The sequence below is a fragment of the Anomaloglossus baeobatrachus genome, chromosome 9 (genome assembly GCF_048569485.1).
Source record: "Anomaloglossus baeobatrachus isolate aAnoBae1 chromosome 9, aAnoBae1.hap1, whole genome shotgun sequence".
NCBI classification, from domain to species: Eukaryota; Metazoa; Chordata; class Amphibia; order Anura; family Aromobatidae; genus Anomaloglossus; species Anomaloglossus baeobatrachus.
Genome location: NC_134361.1, coordinates 155,086,709 through 155,102,638, shown reverse-complemented (window position 1 = coordinate 155,102,638; position 15,930 = coordinate 155,086,709). Strand labels below are relative to the sequence as shown.

General features: G+C 44.4%; 1 protein-coding gene across 1 annotated transcript in view; it reads right to left on the bottom strand.

The window, feature by feature from the left end:
* Positions 1 to 15,930, bottom strand: part of LOC142251327 (protein Shroom4-like) — a 1,515,126-nt gene that overhangs the window by 520,721 nt on the left and 978,475 nt on the right. Inside the window, exon 6 of the mRNA XM_075324019.1 lies at positions 15,728 to 15,925. Coding sequence (XP_075180134.1) covers positions 15,728 to 15,925 — 198 coding nt within the window. The remainder of the gene's footprint in view (positions 1 to 15,727; positions 15,926 to 15,930) is intronic.

Here is a 15,930-nt window from a genome sequence, read left to right as displayed (position 1 = left end):
TTCATTCCATCTGAGATACGTTCAGCCAGCTCAACTGCAAGGACGGCAGCACAGAGTTCCAGTCTAGGTATCGTGTGTTCACGGAGTGGCGCCAGTTTTGTCCGACTCATGACGAACCCAATATGGATCTGTTCATTCACATCGGTGGTTTTAAGGTATACTACTGCTGCGATTGCTTTGACTGATGCATCGCAGAAGATACAGAGTCTTTGAGATTTGACTTCTGTGGATGGCACAGGAGCGTATGGTCGGTTCACATGAAGATCGGTCAAGGCCTCGAGAGACTTCCTCCACTCTGCCCACAGGTCTGCCTTTTCTGCAGGAAGTGTATCATCCCAATCAGATGTCTCTTGGGTGAAGTCTCTTAGCATCATTTTACCTTGGACGGTAACTGGAGCTACGAATCCCAGAGGATCGTACAAACTATTCACAAAGGAAAGGACACCTCTCCGTGTGAAGGATTTTTCTTCTTTGTTGATCTGAAAGGTGAAGGCATCTGTCTTCAAGTCCCAAAGTAGTCCTAGGCTCCGTTGCATGGGAAGAGAGTCGATGCTCAGGTCTATGCCCTTCAGATCACTAAAATAGTCTTGAGAGGGAAAGGCTTCCATCAGTTCTCGGCTATTGGATGCAATCTTATGCGACCTTAAGTTGGACTGAGCGAGCATTTCTTGAGCTCTTTTTAGAAGACTGATTGCTGCCTCGTTTGTGGGTGTGGATTTCAAGCAGTCGTCTACGTAGAAATCCTTTTCCACAAAGGATCTGACATCCGACCCGTACTTCTCTTCACCTTCTTTGGCGGAATTCCTGAGACCGTAGATAGCCACTGCGGGGGAAGGACTATTCCCGAAGATGTGTACCCTCATCCGGTACTCTATGATGTCTTTATCTGGGTCGTTGTCACGGTACCAGAAGAACCTCAGGTAGTTTCTGTGTTCCTTTTTGACGAGAAAGCAGTGAAACATCTGTTGGATGTCAGCCATAAATGCCACCGTATCTCTGCGGAAACAGAGTAGAACTTCTAGGAGTCTGTTGTTGAGGTCTGGGCCAGATAGTAGGACATCATTCAACGAGACGTCTTCGCACTTGGCACTTGAGTCGAACACCACTCTTATTTGGCCTGGCTTTTTAGGATGGTACACTCCGAAGATGGGTAAGTACCAGCGTTCCTCAGAGTCTCGTAGTGTAGGTGCGATCTCTGCATGGTTATTTCGGAAAACCTTCTCCATGAAGGTAAAGAAATGTTCTCTCATCTCGGGAGACTTCTTGAGCTTGTGTCTGAGGGAGACAAATCGACTGTAAACCTGTTCCCTGTTGTTGGGTAGGCGTTGTCTCCGTGGTCGGAATGGTAAGGGTGCCACCCAGCTGTTCGACTTGTCTTTGGTTATTTCTTGGTCCATGATGTCCAAGAACATCCTGTCTTCTATGGACATTGCTGTTTTGTTGTCCTCTTTGGTCCTGTGGAAGACTGTACAGCCTATGTGGTCTTGTTCGCCCTCACAAGCGTGGTCTTCGTTGGAAGGAACTGCGAAAAGACATGGCAGAGGAGTACTGCTTGGTAATTCCTTTACCAACAGACTGTTGTGACATGGTCGGAAGAAAGACGGACGTCCATTTTCTAGTGTGTTGGTGAGCATACTGTTGACTGAGGCTGGCTTGTGTGCTCCTCCTAGACAGACATCTCCTACTATGACCCATCCTAGGTCAAGTCTCTGCGCATATGGAGCGTTCTGGAAGCCGTTAATGGACTCTCTAGCCTTATGCACGCGTAGCATATCTCTTCCAAGGAGTAAGGCTATTGGAGCTTCTGAGTCCAGTTCTGGAATCAGGTGAGCTATACGCTTCAGATGGGGGTGATGAGCTGCTACCTCTGGTGAAGGTATCTCGGACCTGTTGTCAGGAATCTGGTTGCACTCCAGTATGGTAGGTAATGATAGGCAGGTCTGACCTTCTATGGATTCCACCTTGTATCCACTTGCCTTCCTCCCCGCTGTCTCAACGGTATCTGAACATGTCTTCAAGGAGTAGGGAGAACCGGGGCCTGCAATGTTGAAACTGCTGAAGAAGATGGACTTGGCAAGAGACCTGTTGCTCTGGTCGTCCAAGATCGCATAGATCTTAATTGCTTTGTCCCTGCGGCCTGCTGGGTAGACTCTGACAAGGCAGATTTTCGAACAGGACCTTCCTCCTGTGAGTCCTTTACAGATCTCCGTACATTGAGAGGTAACCACCGTGGTGTCTTCATCAGTGTTCTTCTGTTTTCCATCATGTTCTTCTGCTTGCGGCAACACTCGTGTAGGTGGTCCAGGGTGTAAGGCTGTATTGTGATCCGTGCTGTCACATTCTGCACATTTCACGCTAGCTTCACAGTTCCTGGCCATGTGCGATGTTGCAGCACAGCATTTGAAGCAGATGTTGTGTTCCTTGAGGAAGCCTTTGCGATCCTCTAGAGACTTCTCCCTGAAGGCTCTGCATTTTAGTAGAGGATGTGGTTTCCGGTGTAGAGGACACTGTTTACTGATATCCTGGGGTTTGTTCTCTTCTGGAGGATGCTTACTCTCTTTGTGAGCAGGACCTGAGGAGACAATGTTAGTTTTGTGGACTGCCACGGGTGCCCTACTGGGTTTGACACCGGGGGCGGTGGTACATGACAGAGTTAAATAAAAACTAGGGTCATTTCTGATTTTGGCTTGCTGAGCTACAAAACCTACAAATACAGCAAAGGGCGGGAATGGCGCGTTATGTGTTTGCTTATACCGTGAACCGTGTGAGACCCACTTTTCTTGTAGATTGTAAGGAAGTTTTTGCACTATCGGATTGACACCCCTAGCGGTATCCATGAATGCCAATCCGGGCAAATCTCCTTCCTCTTGGGCAACCTGTAACTCTACTAACAGATCACTTAGCTCTCTTAGCCTTTGAAAGCCTTTGGGTCCTATCTTAGGGAAGTCATCAATTCCTTTAAACAAAGCATTTTCAATAACTTCTATGGACCCATAGCATTCATCAAGTCTCTTCCACGCCAAGTGTAGACCTTTGGGTGGGTTTTTAATGTTAATGTCGCTTAGTCTTTTGGCGTGTTCTACCGATTCACTACCAAGCCATTTTACCAGGAGATCTAACTCCTCACTACAAGAAAGGTCCAAACCTCTTATGGTGTTCTGGAACGAGGCTCGCCACGACCTATAATTCTCGGCACGATCATCGAACTTTACAAGTCCTTTTGTGACCAGATCTCGACGAGCAAAGAACTTTGCAAAGTCCATGGTGGCTTGGTCAGTGCTGGTGCGAGCCGGTGTGTGGTCGTGTCTATTGTGTGGTGTATCACCATACCTGTAGGGTGTTTCCGCCTTCGGAAAGTCAGCATAGTACCTCTCCGGAGAGGAAGGTGTCTCTTTGTGGTAAGATGGTGGTTGTACCTTCCGCTCTGTGGAATAGTAGTTTTGGTGAACCTCCTCGTGCTGTACACTCTCTTGCTTGAAGCGGTGTAATTCGAGGTTCGATGGCTGGCCGTCTGCGTAGTCTGTTCGGTGAAGCACATCTGCGCTGTCATCTATCCTGGAGTATTGGTAGACGTATTCTGCGACGCGCTGTGCTGGATCCTGCTGGTTTAGGTCCGGCCCAAGAACATCGCTGCGTCTTTCTTCGGGGTGCTCTGCCGCTTCCAGGAACTCTGCCTTGGCTATTGCGGCCGCTGTCTCCTTTTCTACGGCAAGTCTTTCTAGAGTCAGTTGCAGACGTGCACTCTCTGCTTCTTGTTCTGATTGCAGACGTGCACTCTCTGTCTGTTTTAGTTTGAGTTGCATTTCCTGTTCAGCGAAGGAGGACCTCACTTTAGCTGCTTCGGCCTCAGCGCGGGCGACGGCAGCAAGCTCCCTAATTGAGGACTTAGTAGAGCTTGCCCGTGACCTTGTCTTCAGGGAAGACGCTCGGCTGACAGACATTGTGCACTTGGCTGCAGACTACTTTAGCGGGAAACAGAGTCTATTTGTGGACGGCCTTCCGCGTGGTGGAGAGTGGAATGGTGGTTTCTGGCGTACTGCGGTCTAGTCACTGCGGCTGTATGGTGGCTGCTGCGACATCCATATGCGGTACAGCGTGGATGTTAGCGGTCCCGTACTACAGCCTGCGACCGGCTATCTTTACTGGAGCTGGACTGCGCTCTTGTTCTATGTAGCTGTATGGCGGCTGCTGTAATACCCGTGTGCCGTGTAGCGTGGGTGTTAGCTGTCCCGTACAGTTTGTACAATCGCTGCCTGTGACCAGCAGCCCGTTTTTACTGTTCTGCCTTCGTCCACGTGTGAGCTGTGTGGACTCCGGCATACAGCTAACCTTCATCCACTGTTTCAATAAACAGACTGTGTTGCCTTTAAGTCTTTATTTATTAAATGATGATGGATAGATGGATGATCATTAGAAATGGATGATTGATTGGTAAAAACTATAACAAAAGATACAAATCCAAATCAGTACAGGCATATCACAAATAACAGAATGACATACATAGTAGTACTGGTATTCACAGAATCTGCATAACATAGAGAGCAATGCATATGACTGAATACAACATTTACACTGCTGATGCTGCCCTACACCTGCTCTGCATGTATCACGGCCTATGTAATCTGAGTAGAGCCACTGTTACTTCACAGTGCCTACATAACAACTGTACACATATTCTAACATAAATATGTAGTTTAAAAAATAAGAAAAGATTGTGCACCGCACTGCTTACCTATACTGGAGGTAGTGTGGTATTTCTGTCCCAAACACAGTTCAGTGTGGAGTTGCCTTGATTATATCCATTAGATTTTCAGATGTCACAGAAAAACATTTTTTCTCATCTTGATGGATCCAACAAAGTCCATTACCGAGGTGCTATTGCCCAGTTTAAACAAGTATATCCATAGAACAAAGAGAGACAGGGCAGCACTCACCGATAAACTAGGACTATTTTATTTTTTAATGCTGACAGGTGAGACGGACATGAGTGAATGCAGGGAGGGGAGCACGAGGACGACGGTACCGTTTCGCACCACTAGTGGTGCGAAACGGTACCGTCGTCCTCGTGCTCCCCTCCCTGCATTCCCTCATGTCCGTCTCACCTGTCAGCATTAAAAAATAAAATAGTCCTAGTTTATCGGTGAGTGCTGCCCTGTCTCTCTTTGTTCTATAAATATGTAGTTTAGTACAATGATTCCTACCGGGATCCACTAGTCAGGAGGAACGATTGAAGAAAAGGAACTGGAGCCAGCTATAGCACCTCTGAATCCTATGGAGGCACCAAGACATCTGCGTCTCCAACTCAGGAAGGGAAGGGAAAAGGGCAGTCCAAGGAAGTATCTTTTCCTTAAAGAAACAGGCTCCAACCCACAGAAATACTGTGGAGATGTATGAGGAAAACACTTAAAACATAAGAAAGCCAACAGTGACCTCTTGTGGGCAACAAACGATATTTCCCTTATCCTATTTAATGAATAGAAGACAGAACAGTTACCATTACAGAAATGGTGGCAACAAGGGTAATGCATGAAAAAAAAAAAGATTAATGTATAGACACTTAATAGCACATTTTAAAAAGCCTAAGTAAATAAAAAAATAACACATGTTTGAATGCTGCTTTAGCAGCCTGAAATGCCTTTTGTACATGCATGAAGTGCTTTGCAGCCCATATACACATGATGACATTACTACAAAACAACAAGGATTAGTTTAAAAGCCCAAGAAACAACACCATCCTGTTTGTGAGTCTCCAGTGTAGCTCAAAATGAGTCAGGCCCATTAATACATGCCAAACAAAGTATACAAATATGGCTAGATTCTGCCTACAAAATGTGCACATGTAGGTAAAGACAAAAGTAATGAAAATATCTGTACTCACCATATCTATTTTTCCTTCCAGGGGTGCATTGAGACCATCCATTCCTGGTGTAGACTAGTTCAGCCACAGACATCCAAGCTCGTTCCACCATCAACCTGTCATGGTAGCCATCATCACGTGTGTCCCACAGCTCAGGATGCCTCTCTACTTCCCCAATCAGCCTCTCTGTATCGATTCTGGGTGCCATAATCAGTACCTGTGGTGTTCTCTGAGCTCAAAGTTCCCCTGCAGTGAGAGGACAGGTGCCCAGCTGCTGTCTGGCGTGCAAATGAGATAGGAAATGTATGTTTGGCGCCAGAACTAATGGCCTACAATTGACCTAATAGATTGGTAACAAGTGTTTCAGATTTTTTGATTAAAAACGGACATGGACGATACGTGCTGAACACGGACATACTCCGTATGCGGTCCGTGCAGGCACGGACCCATAGACTAAAGCGGGTCCGTGCCTGCGTGCTGCCGGCCAAAAACGGACATGTCGTTCGTGTAAAAAAACGCACACACGTACTTATGACACGGACACACGTTTGTGTGATTTTACGTGTGTGTGCCATCAACCGTAGAGTAACATTGGTCTCCGTGTCTCCGGTACGTGCAAAAACAGACCAAACACGTACCGAATGCACGGATGTGTGTTGCAGGCCTTAGAGAGACTCGGAGAATCGACTGTATACCAAAATTGAGAAATGTGTCTTCAAACAGTCTTCACTTCCCTTCCTAGGTTATATCATGTTGGACATTGGACTAAAGGGTGCTTTACACGCTGCGACATCGCTAGCGATTGCTAGCGATGTCGAGCGCGATAGCACCCGCACCCGTCGTATGTGCGACATTTAGTGATCGCTGCCGTAGCGAACATATCGCTACGGCAGCGTCACACGCACATACCTTTTCAGTGACGTCGCTATGACCGCCAAACAATCCCTCCTTCAAGGGGGAGATGCGTTCGGCGTCACAGCGATGTCACCGTAACATCCCTAAGCGGCCATCCAATAGAAGCGGAGGGGCGGAGATGAGCGGGACGTAACATCCCGCCCACCTCCTTCCTTCCTTCCGCATTGCCGGTGGATGCAGGTAGGAGATGTTTGTCATTCCTGCGGTATAGCAAATAAAAAGGTATACCAAAAAGGGATCACAACACCATTAAATGAGTAGAAAATGATTTTTATTGCAACAAAAGTGAATCACACATCCCCACACTTAGAGTGAGGCACACAAGAACATGATTAAAAACACTTAAAAAGCCAGAGGCATGATAAACCAACCCGCCAGGAAACAATGTAATGAGATCACAATATGAATAAATAGATGATATAGAACTCTCCCAGAGATAGAGAAAATGTCCAATCATATAGTTAATATGCTAGTGTACAGTGCTTAAAGAAGGACCATAAGCCACCTAATACATGGACCAATAGTAGAATTTGAGCTGGTACTTTAAATTTAAGAAAGCATATTTGTAGTACACACTAATCTGTGGTTGCATGTATGACACAAATTGTACTAGTCAATGTAAATTATAAATACGCAGTTTGTGAGCCAATAACAAGGTTTGTACTTGGCACTTCATTTTAGACAGACATGATTATAGTATGAACTGGTTTATGACCACATATATACCACAGTTGGACAGGCCAATTGACAATACCAGTCATACCCATAAGAGTGTGCACTATCAGCCAGTGATAGATGATGGTGATAAGCAGACTTAAAAAGTACAACCCATATACAAGGTCCTAAGCACTTAGGCAAATTAGCAGAAGCCCTATCTCTAGGTGGTAAGACTGCTTTAGCCCTATAGGGCAAACAAGGGCAATGTTGTTTTGCCCAGAGCAAAACCTATACTTACTACCAGGGATAGCTAGCAACATTGTAAGCACAAGTGATGGGGAGAGTCAAACAATTCCTGGCGTGGTGACCCCACGGGTATCGCCACCTATAATGGTGGCTTCCTCAGGGGAAGAAAATGAAGGCAGTGCACCGTTTCCCTGTGTACCCCATATAAAGGAAATAAATTAGCACTCACCGGTGGAGCAGCTGAAAAGATGTGTGCGTTTGCACTTTTCCGATGGCGGCCGCCATCTTGGTTTAGTCACATGACATGTAAATCACCGCCCATCACTCCTTACTGCGCATGCGCTGGATGTAGACGTATTAAGCACTTATCAAAGTGCAAATAACCACAGCGCATAACGTTATTCATATGGTGTATTGACATATACAAGAGCGGCGTTCTGAAGTAGTGTGGAATTAACTATTTGGGCTATACCAGCTCAAACATCACAGGCGCGTTCCCATAGCGCTGCCACATAGAGCAGTATCCATGCGCGGATAAGCAGTGTATTACAAGCGGTCAGGGGTAGGGAGGATTACACAGTGAATTTAACCCTTCAGGATATCTACTGATCTCAAGGATTCCAGGTACTTAGCGAAATCCTTGGATCCAAGTAGGTCCATAAAAATTAGAAAATGTGCAGAGGAGGAGACTGATTGAAATACACAGTAATATGCCATTTGCAAAATGTATATAACCCATCAATGACTAGAAAAAGTACTTAGTCATTTACATTAGCTATCACTTGAACAGGGAAGGATACAGTATTGGGTAAATACTAGTATCCCTCTCCCCTCACCGGAATATTACGGGTGCACGCAATGTACAGAGGTGCCAGACAGTAAAAAATGCGCAAAAAAATAGATGTTTATTTACAATGTGGCGATTATTGTACCTTAAGGGTTTACCAGATCTGGATTTATAATCGACGAAGTATAAATGCATAGTAACGGCCCGCACTATCGTAAATATCCTTTAGAGGGACGCGATCTGGGTGCCAACCCATTATAGGAGATTTGATTCAATAAGTACAGAAAGACATATACCATAAGGGAAGCCCATAGTATATTGGGTAGGTATCACTGATGGAGGAGGATTTGTAAGTACCAACTCACTCAAACCTGAAGATACCAAAAAATAATAAATATGATCAAGAGCCGGGAACCAACATAGAGCCGGCGGACCATGATCATGGATAGATACACGTTCATTACTTATCACATCGATATAAGCTATAAGAGCCCTGCTATATAGAGTGGCAGAAATACCTGCCGCAATTTATGAGTACATACCAATAGTCTAGACACATAGAGTAAATAGTGTTTGTTCATTTAGCGAATACGGAGGTCTATAAGGACAGGATATATGGTAAGTATTCACCGCCCCAGACATGTAACAGATGATCTTATGGCAGAGGAAATATGAAGAGGAGACAGCCAAACTCTATATGAGATATATGGGCTAAGCCAAACTACCGGTTGAGAGGCTTAAAGAGCCGTGGACAGTGTCCAAAGACACTATGTGTAGTATCCAATAAGGGAACCAGGATATACAGAAAATGTCCTCAATCCCTTCCCATTGATGTCCTGAGTTATGGAGCACAATCCAGACTCTTCCCTTCTCCCGTCAGATCTATTTGTGATGTTAGACTTCTAGAGAGAGTCCTTATTGATGGTTCTTCTTTACCTTTATGAAACGGATACAATTGAGTTTTTTTCTTCTCTCTTTTTCTCTTCTTTTCTCCTTCTCTCCTTATTTTCTTCCTTTTTCCTTTTGTCATTTTTTCTCTTCTCTTCCTGTACAAATTCCAGCTGGAGAGGAAAGGAAAGGGAGCCTGGAGAACGAAGGGACATATGAAGAATAATATCAGATGATCTTGTAGAACCCAGTATAGAGTAATTCTTCGTTCAGGCCATGAGGGGACAGGCTTCTAAGTGTGTAAATCCACCTAGACTCCTTCCGTAGCAACTCCTTAGTTACATTCCCACCTCTAATACTTTGGCTGACCGAATCAACAATCATCACCTTTATTGTAGTATAGCGTCCCCCATGGTGTGTAAAGAAATGGGAAGCCACTGAGGTGAGTGCTTTGCCCTTCTTCAAATCCGTATCAGCCGTATTAATATTGGAAAAATGTTGCTGTACCCTCCTCCTTACCTCTTGAGTGGTTTCGCCAACATAAACTTTAGGGCAGCCACAGATAAGAACGTAGATGGCGTTTCTTGTACGGCAGTTGTAGTAGGCCCCACAGTTGATTCACCTAGGAAAAATGGGTAGGGAGACTTGATCGTTAGCCACCATGTAGGGACAGACTGTGCATACCCCACAGGGAAAGGTTCCCTTCAATCTGACACCTGTTCTCAAACTCTGTGTGGGTCTTTTGAAGTGGCTCTTTGAGAGGATCCCCCTCAGATTCTGTGCTCGTCTTGCCACTAAATTCGGTTTGTCACCAATAAAGGGAATCAGTTTTTTATCACTGAGCAAGATGTCCCTGTTATCCTGTAGGAGCCCATACAGGTCTTGCCACTGGTTATTAAAGGGAGTAATGATACTCACTGTTGTTTGTTTTTGTCGTTTTTTCGGTTGTAGTAGAGTTTGTCGTGTAGTAGTTCTGCAAGCCTGTAGAGCCTCGGCGACCACTTTCTTCGGGTACCCCCTCTTTCGAAATCTGTTGGTCAATTCGGAAGCATGGGATTCAAAGTTGATGTTATCACTGCAATTCCTTTTCACTCTCATGTATTGTCCCTTTGGTATCCCGTTTTTAACATGTACGGGGTGAAAGCTACTATAGTGCAGTAAGCTGTTTGTGGCCATTAATTTGCGATATAAGGTGGTACAGATTATCGTACCAACCATAGAAATTTGGAGATCTAGGAACTCCACTGTCTCGGTCGCTATGTTGGAGGTTAGCTTAATATTGAGAGTGTTGTCATTCAAAGTAGCAATGAAGTCCTCACAATCTCTCAAGGTACCCGACCAGAAGAACAGGATGTCATCGATGTACCTCAACCAACGGATCACATAGGTTTTATAGTACTGCAAAGTGTAGACATGTATCTCTTCCCACCACCCCAAGAAGATGTTAGCATAGGGTGGCGCGCAACAAGCCCCCATAGCGGTCCCAGACGTCTGATGGTAATAAGTTCTGTCAAATAGGAAGTAGTTCTTATCTAACACCAAATAGAGAAGGTCCATAATGAAAGAGTCGTGCTTCCTATTGCCAGTCGTTCTGTGATCTAGAAAGAACGAAACTGCCTGTGATCCCAACTCATGATGGATAGAGGTGTATAGTGACTTTACATCGAGGGTCACTAGAAGGGCACCGGGTGGGATTTCAATTTTGGCAAGATGTTCGATTAAATGAGTAGAGTCCCTTATATAAGAGGGTAAAGACTGCGCCAGGGGCTGGAGATAGAAGTCCAGATAAATGCACGGCCTTTCAAAAAGGCCACCAATCCCTGAAACTATTGGCCTACCTGGGGGTTCTGTGCGGCCCTTATGAATTTTTGGTAACATATAGAATGTTGGTGTCATCGGAAATTTGGTTGTTAGAAAATTCTTTTCTTTAAGAGTGATAATATCTTGTTCATGGGCCGCGGACAGGAATCTATCCAGATTCTGCTTGAACGTGCTGGTAGGGTCTGATGGTAACACCGTGTAGCACTCTCTATTAGAGAGTTGTCTCTTTGCTTCCCTCACATACATGTCCGTCGGCCACAGGACCACATTCCCCCCCTTATCTGCCTCTTTTACAAGAAACTCCTTGTTGTTACTGAGTTTAGATAGTCTGTCTCTCGCCTACAGTTAAGTTGTTAGCTCTGTTGTTATCAGATTTTAACTTTTCATTATCCTTACAGACTTTGTTAAAGAAAATACCCACAGCGGGACAGAGACCTAAGGGGGGTGTGGCTTGTGACAAAAGCCGTCTCGTAAAGGGAATTTATCTTACCCGTATCCCTCTCGTTCTCCTCCAAGAGATCCAGGAGGTCGCCAAACACCTGACGATCTTCGGGCGGTAGCGTGTCAATGAGTTCTGGTCGGCTGCAGAGGTATTTGAAAGTAAGTTGTCTGCAAAAGAGGTACAAATCTTTGGCGACAGTAAATTTGTCCATTCTATTCATAGGTGCGAAAGACAGACCCTTGGCCAGTAGGTTGGTTTCGGCTTCAGATAATTGATAGTTAGCGAGGTTCACTATTTGAAGATCACTCATATTACCTGTCACCAATTGCGTCTCCTGCTCCTCGTCTCCCTCTGGGGGGGGGGCGACTGCCATGGATGAGCTCTCCTGCCCTTTCTCCTGGTGTTTTGTTTTCCGACGACCCCTCCTGGTACGCCTTCTTGGTCGCTTGTGTCGGTGGATAAAAAATCGCTTGAGGAGGGTTCGGACACTACCGAGGCAATATCGGGTTCTCGATTGACTTGTTTACGTCTATTACCCTTATGTGACCACTTATAGGCCCTATTCTCGGTGTAATCGGCCTTATCGCGCTGGAACTTGCGTTGCTTCCCTTTAATAATGTCTTTCTCGAAGTTGTCAAGGATACCTTTCAATTTATTTTGAAAAGGTGTCACTATAGTCTGTATATCAAGTTGGCGTAGTATGTGCTCTTTATTGTTAATTTCTTCTTTAAGCTGTGTGAGTAATGAGCGGTCATGCTCAATCAGCATGTCCAGAAGAATATATGAGCATGTTTGTAACCCTTGCTCCCAAATAATTTTGAACTGGGCATCCGTCTCCCATGCTGGGAATATCTGAACTCTTAGGCCTCTGGGTGTGATCTTAAGTTTTTTATACTCCTCCAGAGTTCTAATATTCCACCATACTTTGGCTACCCTCTTATGCAAGTTGATTAGATCCTGCATAAGCTGTTGGTTCTCGTCCTGTGGATTAGCAGGTCCACCACTAACTACAGAGCTCGCATGGGCACCAAAAACATCAGATGACTGATTGGACCAGGCCGCCTCCCTTGCTGCTAGGTCCATGTGACTAATATAGTTGCAACAAAAAAATCAATTAATTCAATTCCAAACCAAATAGACAAGAAGAATATCACCACTATTTGGTGAAGGTGTGCCTCCTTCCAGAAATGGTGTCAAGACACCCAGCAAAGAGACCAAATAAACAGAGGAAGGGCACCACCTGGTGGGATCTCCTGCTATACAAGCACAATAGAATATAGCAAAGAAAAAGGTCTACCAAAAAGGGATCACAACACCATTCAATGAGTAGAAAATGATTTTTATTGCAACAAAAGTGAATCACATATCCCCACACTTAGAGTGAGGCACACAAGAACATGAATAAAAACACTTAAAAAGCCAGAGGCATGATAAACCAACCCGCCAGGAAACAATGTAATGAGATCACAATATGAATAAATAGATGATATAGAACTCTCCCAGAGACAGAGAAAATGTCCAATCATATACAGTTAGGTCCAGAAATATTTGGACAGTGACACAAGTTTTGTTATTTTAGCTGTTTACAAAAACATGTTCAGAAATACAATTATATATATATATAATATGGGCTGAAAGTGCACACTCCCAGCTGCAATATGAGAGTTTTCACATCCAAATCGGAGAAAGGGTTTAGGAATCATAGCTCTGTAATGCATAGCCTCCTCTTTTTCAAGGGACCAAAAGTAATTGGACAAGGGACTCTAAGGGCTGCAATTAACTCTGAAGGCTTCTCCCTCGTTAACCTGTAATCATTGAAGTAGTTAAAAGGTCTGGGGTTGATTACAGGTGTGTGGTTTTGCATTTGGAAGCTGTTGCTGTGACCAGACAACATGCGGTCTAAGGAACTCTCAATTGAGTTGAAGCAGAACATCCTGAGGCTGAAAAAAAAGAAAAAATCCATCAGAGAGATAGCAGACATGCTTGGAGTAGCAAAATCAACAGTCGGGTACATTCTGAGAAAAAAGGAATTGACTGGTGAGCTTGGGAACTCAAAAAGGCCTGGGCGTCCACGGATGACAACAGTGGTGGATGATCGCCGCATACTTTCTTTGGTGAAGAAGAACCCGTTCACAACATCAACTGAAGTCCAGAACACTCTCAGTGAAGTAGGTGTATCTGTCTCTATGTCAACAGTAAAGAGAAGACTCCATGAAAGTAAATACAAAGGGTTCACATCTAGATGCAAACCATTCATCAATTCCAAAAATAGACAGGCCAGAGTTAAATTTGCTGAAAAACACCTCATGAAGCCAGCTCAGTTCTGGAAAAGTATTCTATGGACAGATGAGACAAAGATCAACCTGTACCAGAATGATGGGAAGAAAAAAGTTTGGAGAAGAAAGGGAACACCACATGATCCAAGGCACACCACATCCTCTGTAAAACATGGTGGAGGCAACGTGATGGCATGGGCATGCATGGCTTTCAATGGCACTGGGTCACTTGTGTTTATTGATGACATAACAGCAGACAAGAGTAGCCGGATGAATTCTGAAGTGTACCGGGATATACTTTCAGCCCAGATTCAGCCAAATGCCGCAAAGTTGATCGGACGGTGCTTCATAGTACAGATGGACAATGACCCCAAGCATAAAGCCAAAGCTACCCAGGAGTTCATGAGTGCAAAAAAGTGGAACATTCTGGAATGGCCAAGTCAATCACCAGATCTTAACCCAATTGAGCATGCATTTCACTTGCTCAAATCCAGACTTAAGACGGAAAGACCCACAAACAAGCAAGACCTGAAGGCTGCAGCTGTAAAGGCCTGGCAAAGCATTAAGAAGGAGGAAACCCAGCGTTTGGTGATGTCCATGGGTTCCAGACTTAAGGCAGTGATTGCCTCCAAAGGATTCGCAACAAAATATTGAAAATAAAAATATTTTGCTTGGTTTTGGTTTATTTGTCCAATTACTTTTGACCTCCTAAAATGTGGAGTGTTTGTAAAGAAATGTGTACAATTCCTACAATTTCTATCAGATATTTTTGTTCAAACCTTCAAATTAAACGTTAGAATCTGCACTTGAATTCTGTTGTTGAGATTTCATTTCAAATCCAATGTGGTGGCATGCAGAGCCCAACTCGCGAAAATTGTGTCACTGTCCAAATATTTCTGGACCTAACTGTATGTATATATATATATGTGTATATTTTTTTATATATAAGAACTATCTATCTCAAGTTGATGAATTATATTTATTATTCCTTCTTTTTGCTCTGACTAATATATATATGCATTCCCCATCTGCTCTGACTAATATATGCATACATTCCCTGGGTAATAAGCACCAAATTATAATGTATTTCATGTCTTGGTTTACCCGGATCTAGTGCGCATGCGCGGTCTCCGAACAGCGCTCACGCAGTGGGCGTATCTGTATTGTCCGAGCTCCGTACTCGCCCCTCTGATGTCATCGCGTCACGTGACCCTTTGTCGCGTATAGCGGTGACTCATAGTGGGATGACTTCGGTTGCTAGGTGACGATGACGCGTCCTCTCTGCTTGGGCTCTGTGCCGATCTGCACAGCGCATGCGCCGCCTAATTGATCCGGATATTCATTGGCTGGGTCTTTACATAAATACACCTACCCTGCCGGTATGTCGCCACGCCCCCCCTCCCTGACGAAGGCTGACGCTGAAACGCGCGTCGGATGGGACTTGGCGCCATTCCAGCTGTGAGTATGTGTGCTTATCTCTAATACTTTATTACCACAACTTGATGCCTTTTTTGTATCATTCTGTCTTGGGATTCTGCCTGAAAACTATTTAACAATACATGCTGGCTTCCCCTTTACTCCTTAACAAGGTTGTTTTGTGGTTTCTTTATAACGTTGCACACTTTTTTGCTCTCAGCTGCTCTGGTATGCCATCTTGTGTATCCTCCCTGTTGCTACACCCCCTCTTTTTCTTTTTCTGTATACATTTTATTGTTAAATAAAGATTTTTCTTATACCATTTTCTGCTATCTGATCTTTTTGTGAGTTGGTTTGTGAATATGTAAACCCAGTCTGCGCACTTCAGATAATACGATCCAGAAAAATTTAAAACAACTAACCTTTCTGGAATAGAAACTTCAGATTCAATGTCTATTGACCACTCATCTTCTGAACGTCTAAATTCATCTTTAAAAATGTCCTCTAATGCAGGAGAGCACTGCCCACGAGCAGACAATGGTTCCAATGTGATAAACTCTGAGCAGAATAAGTCACCATCTTTGTTGAGTCCATCAGTTTCTTTGAATGTGGATGTATTGCTAGG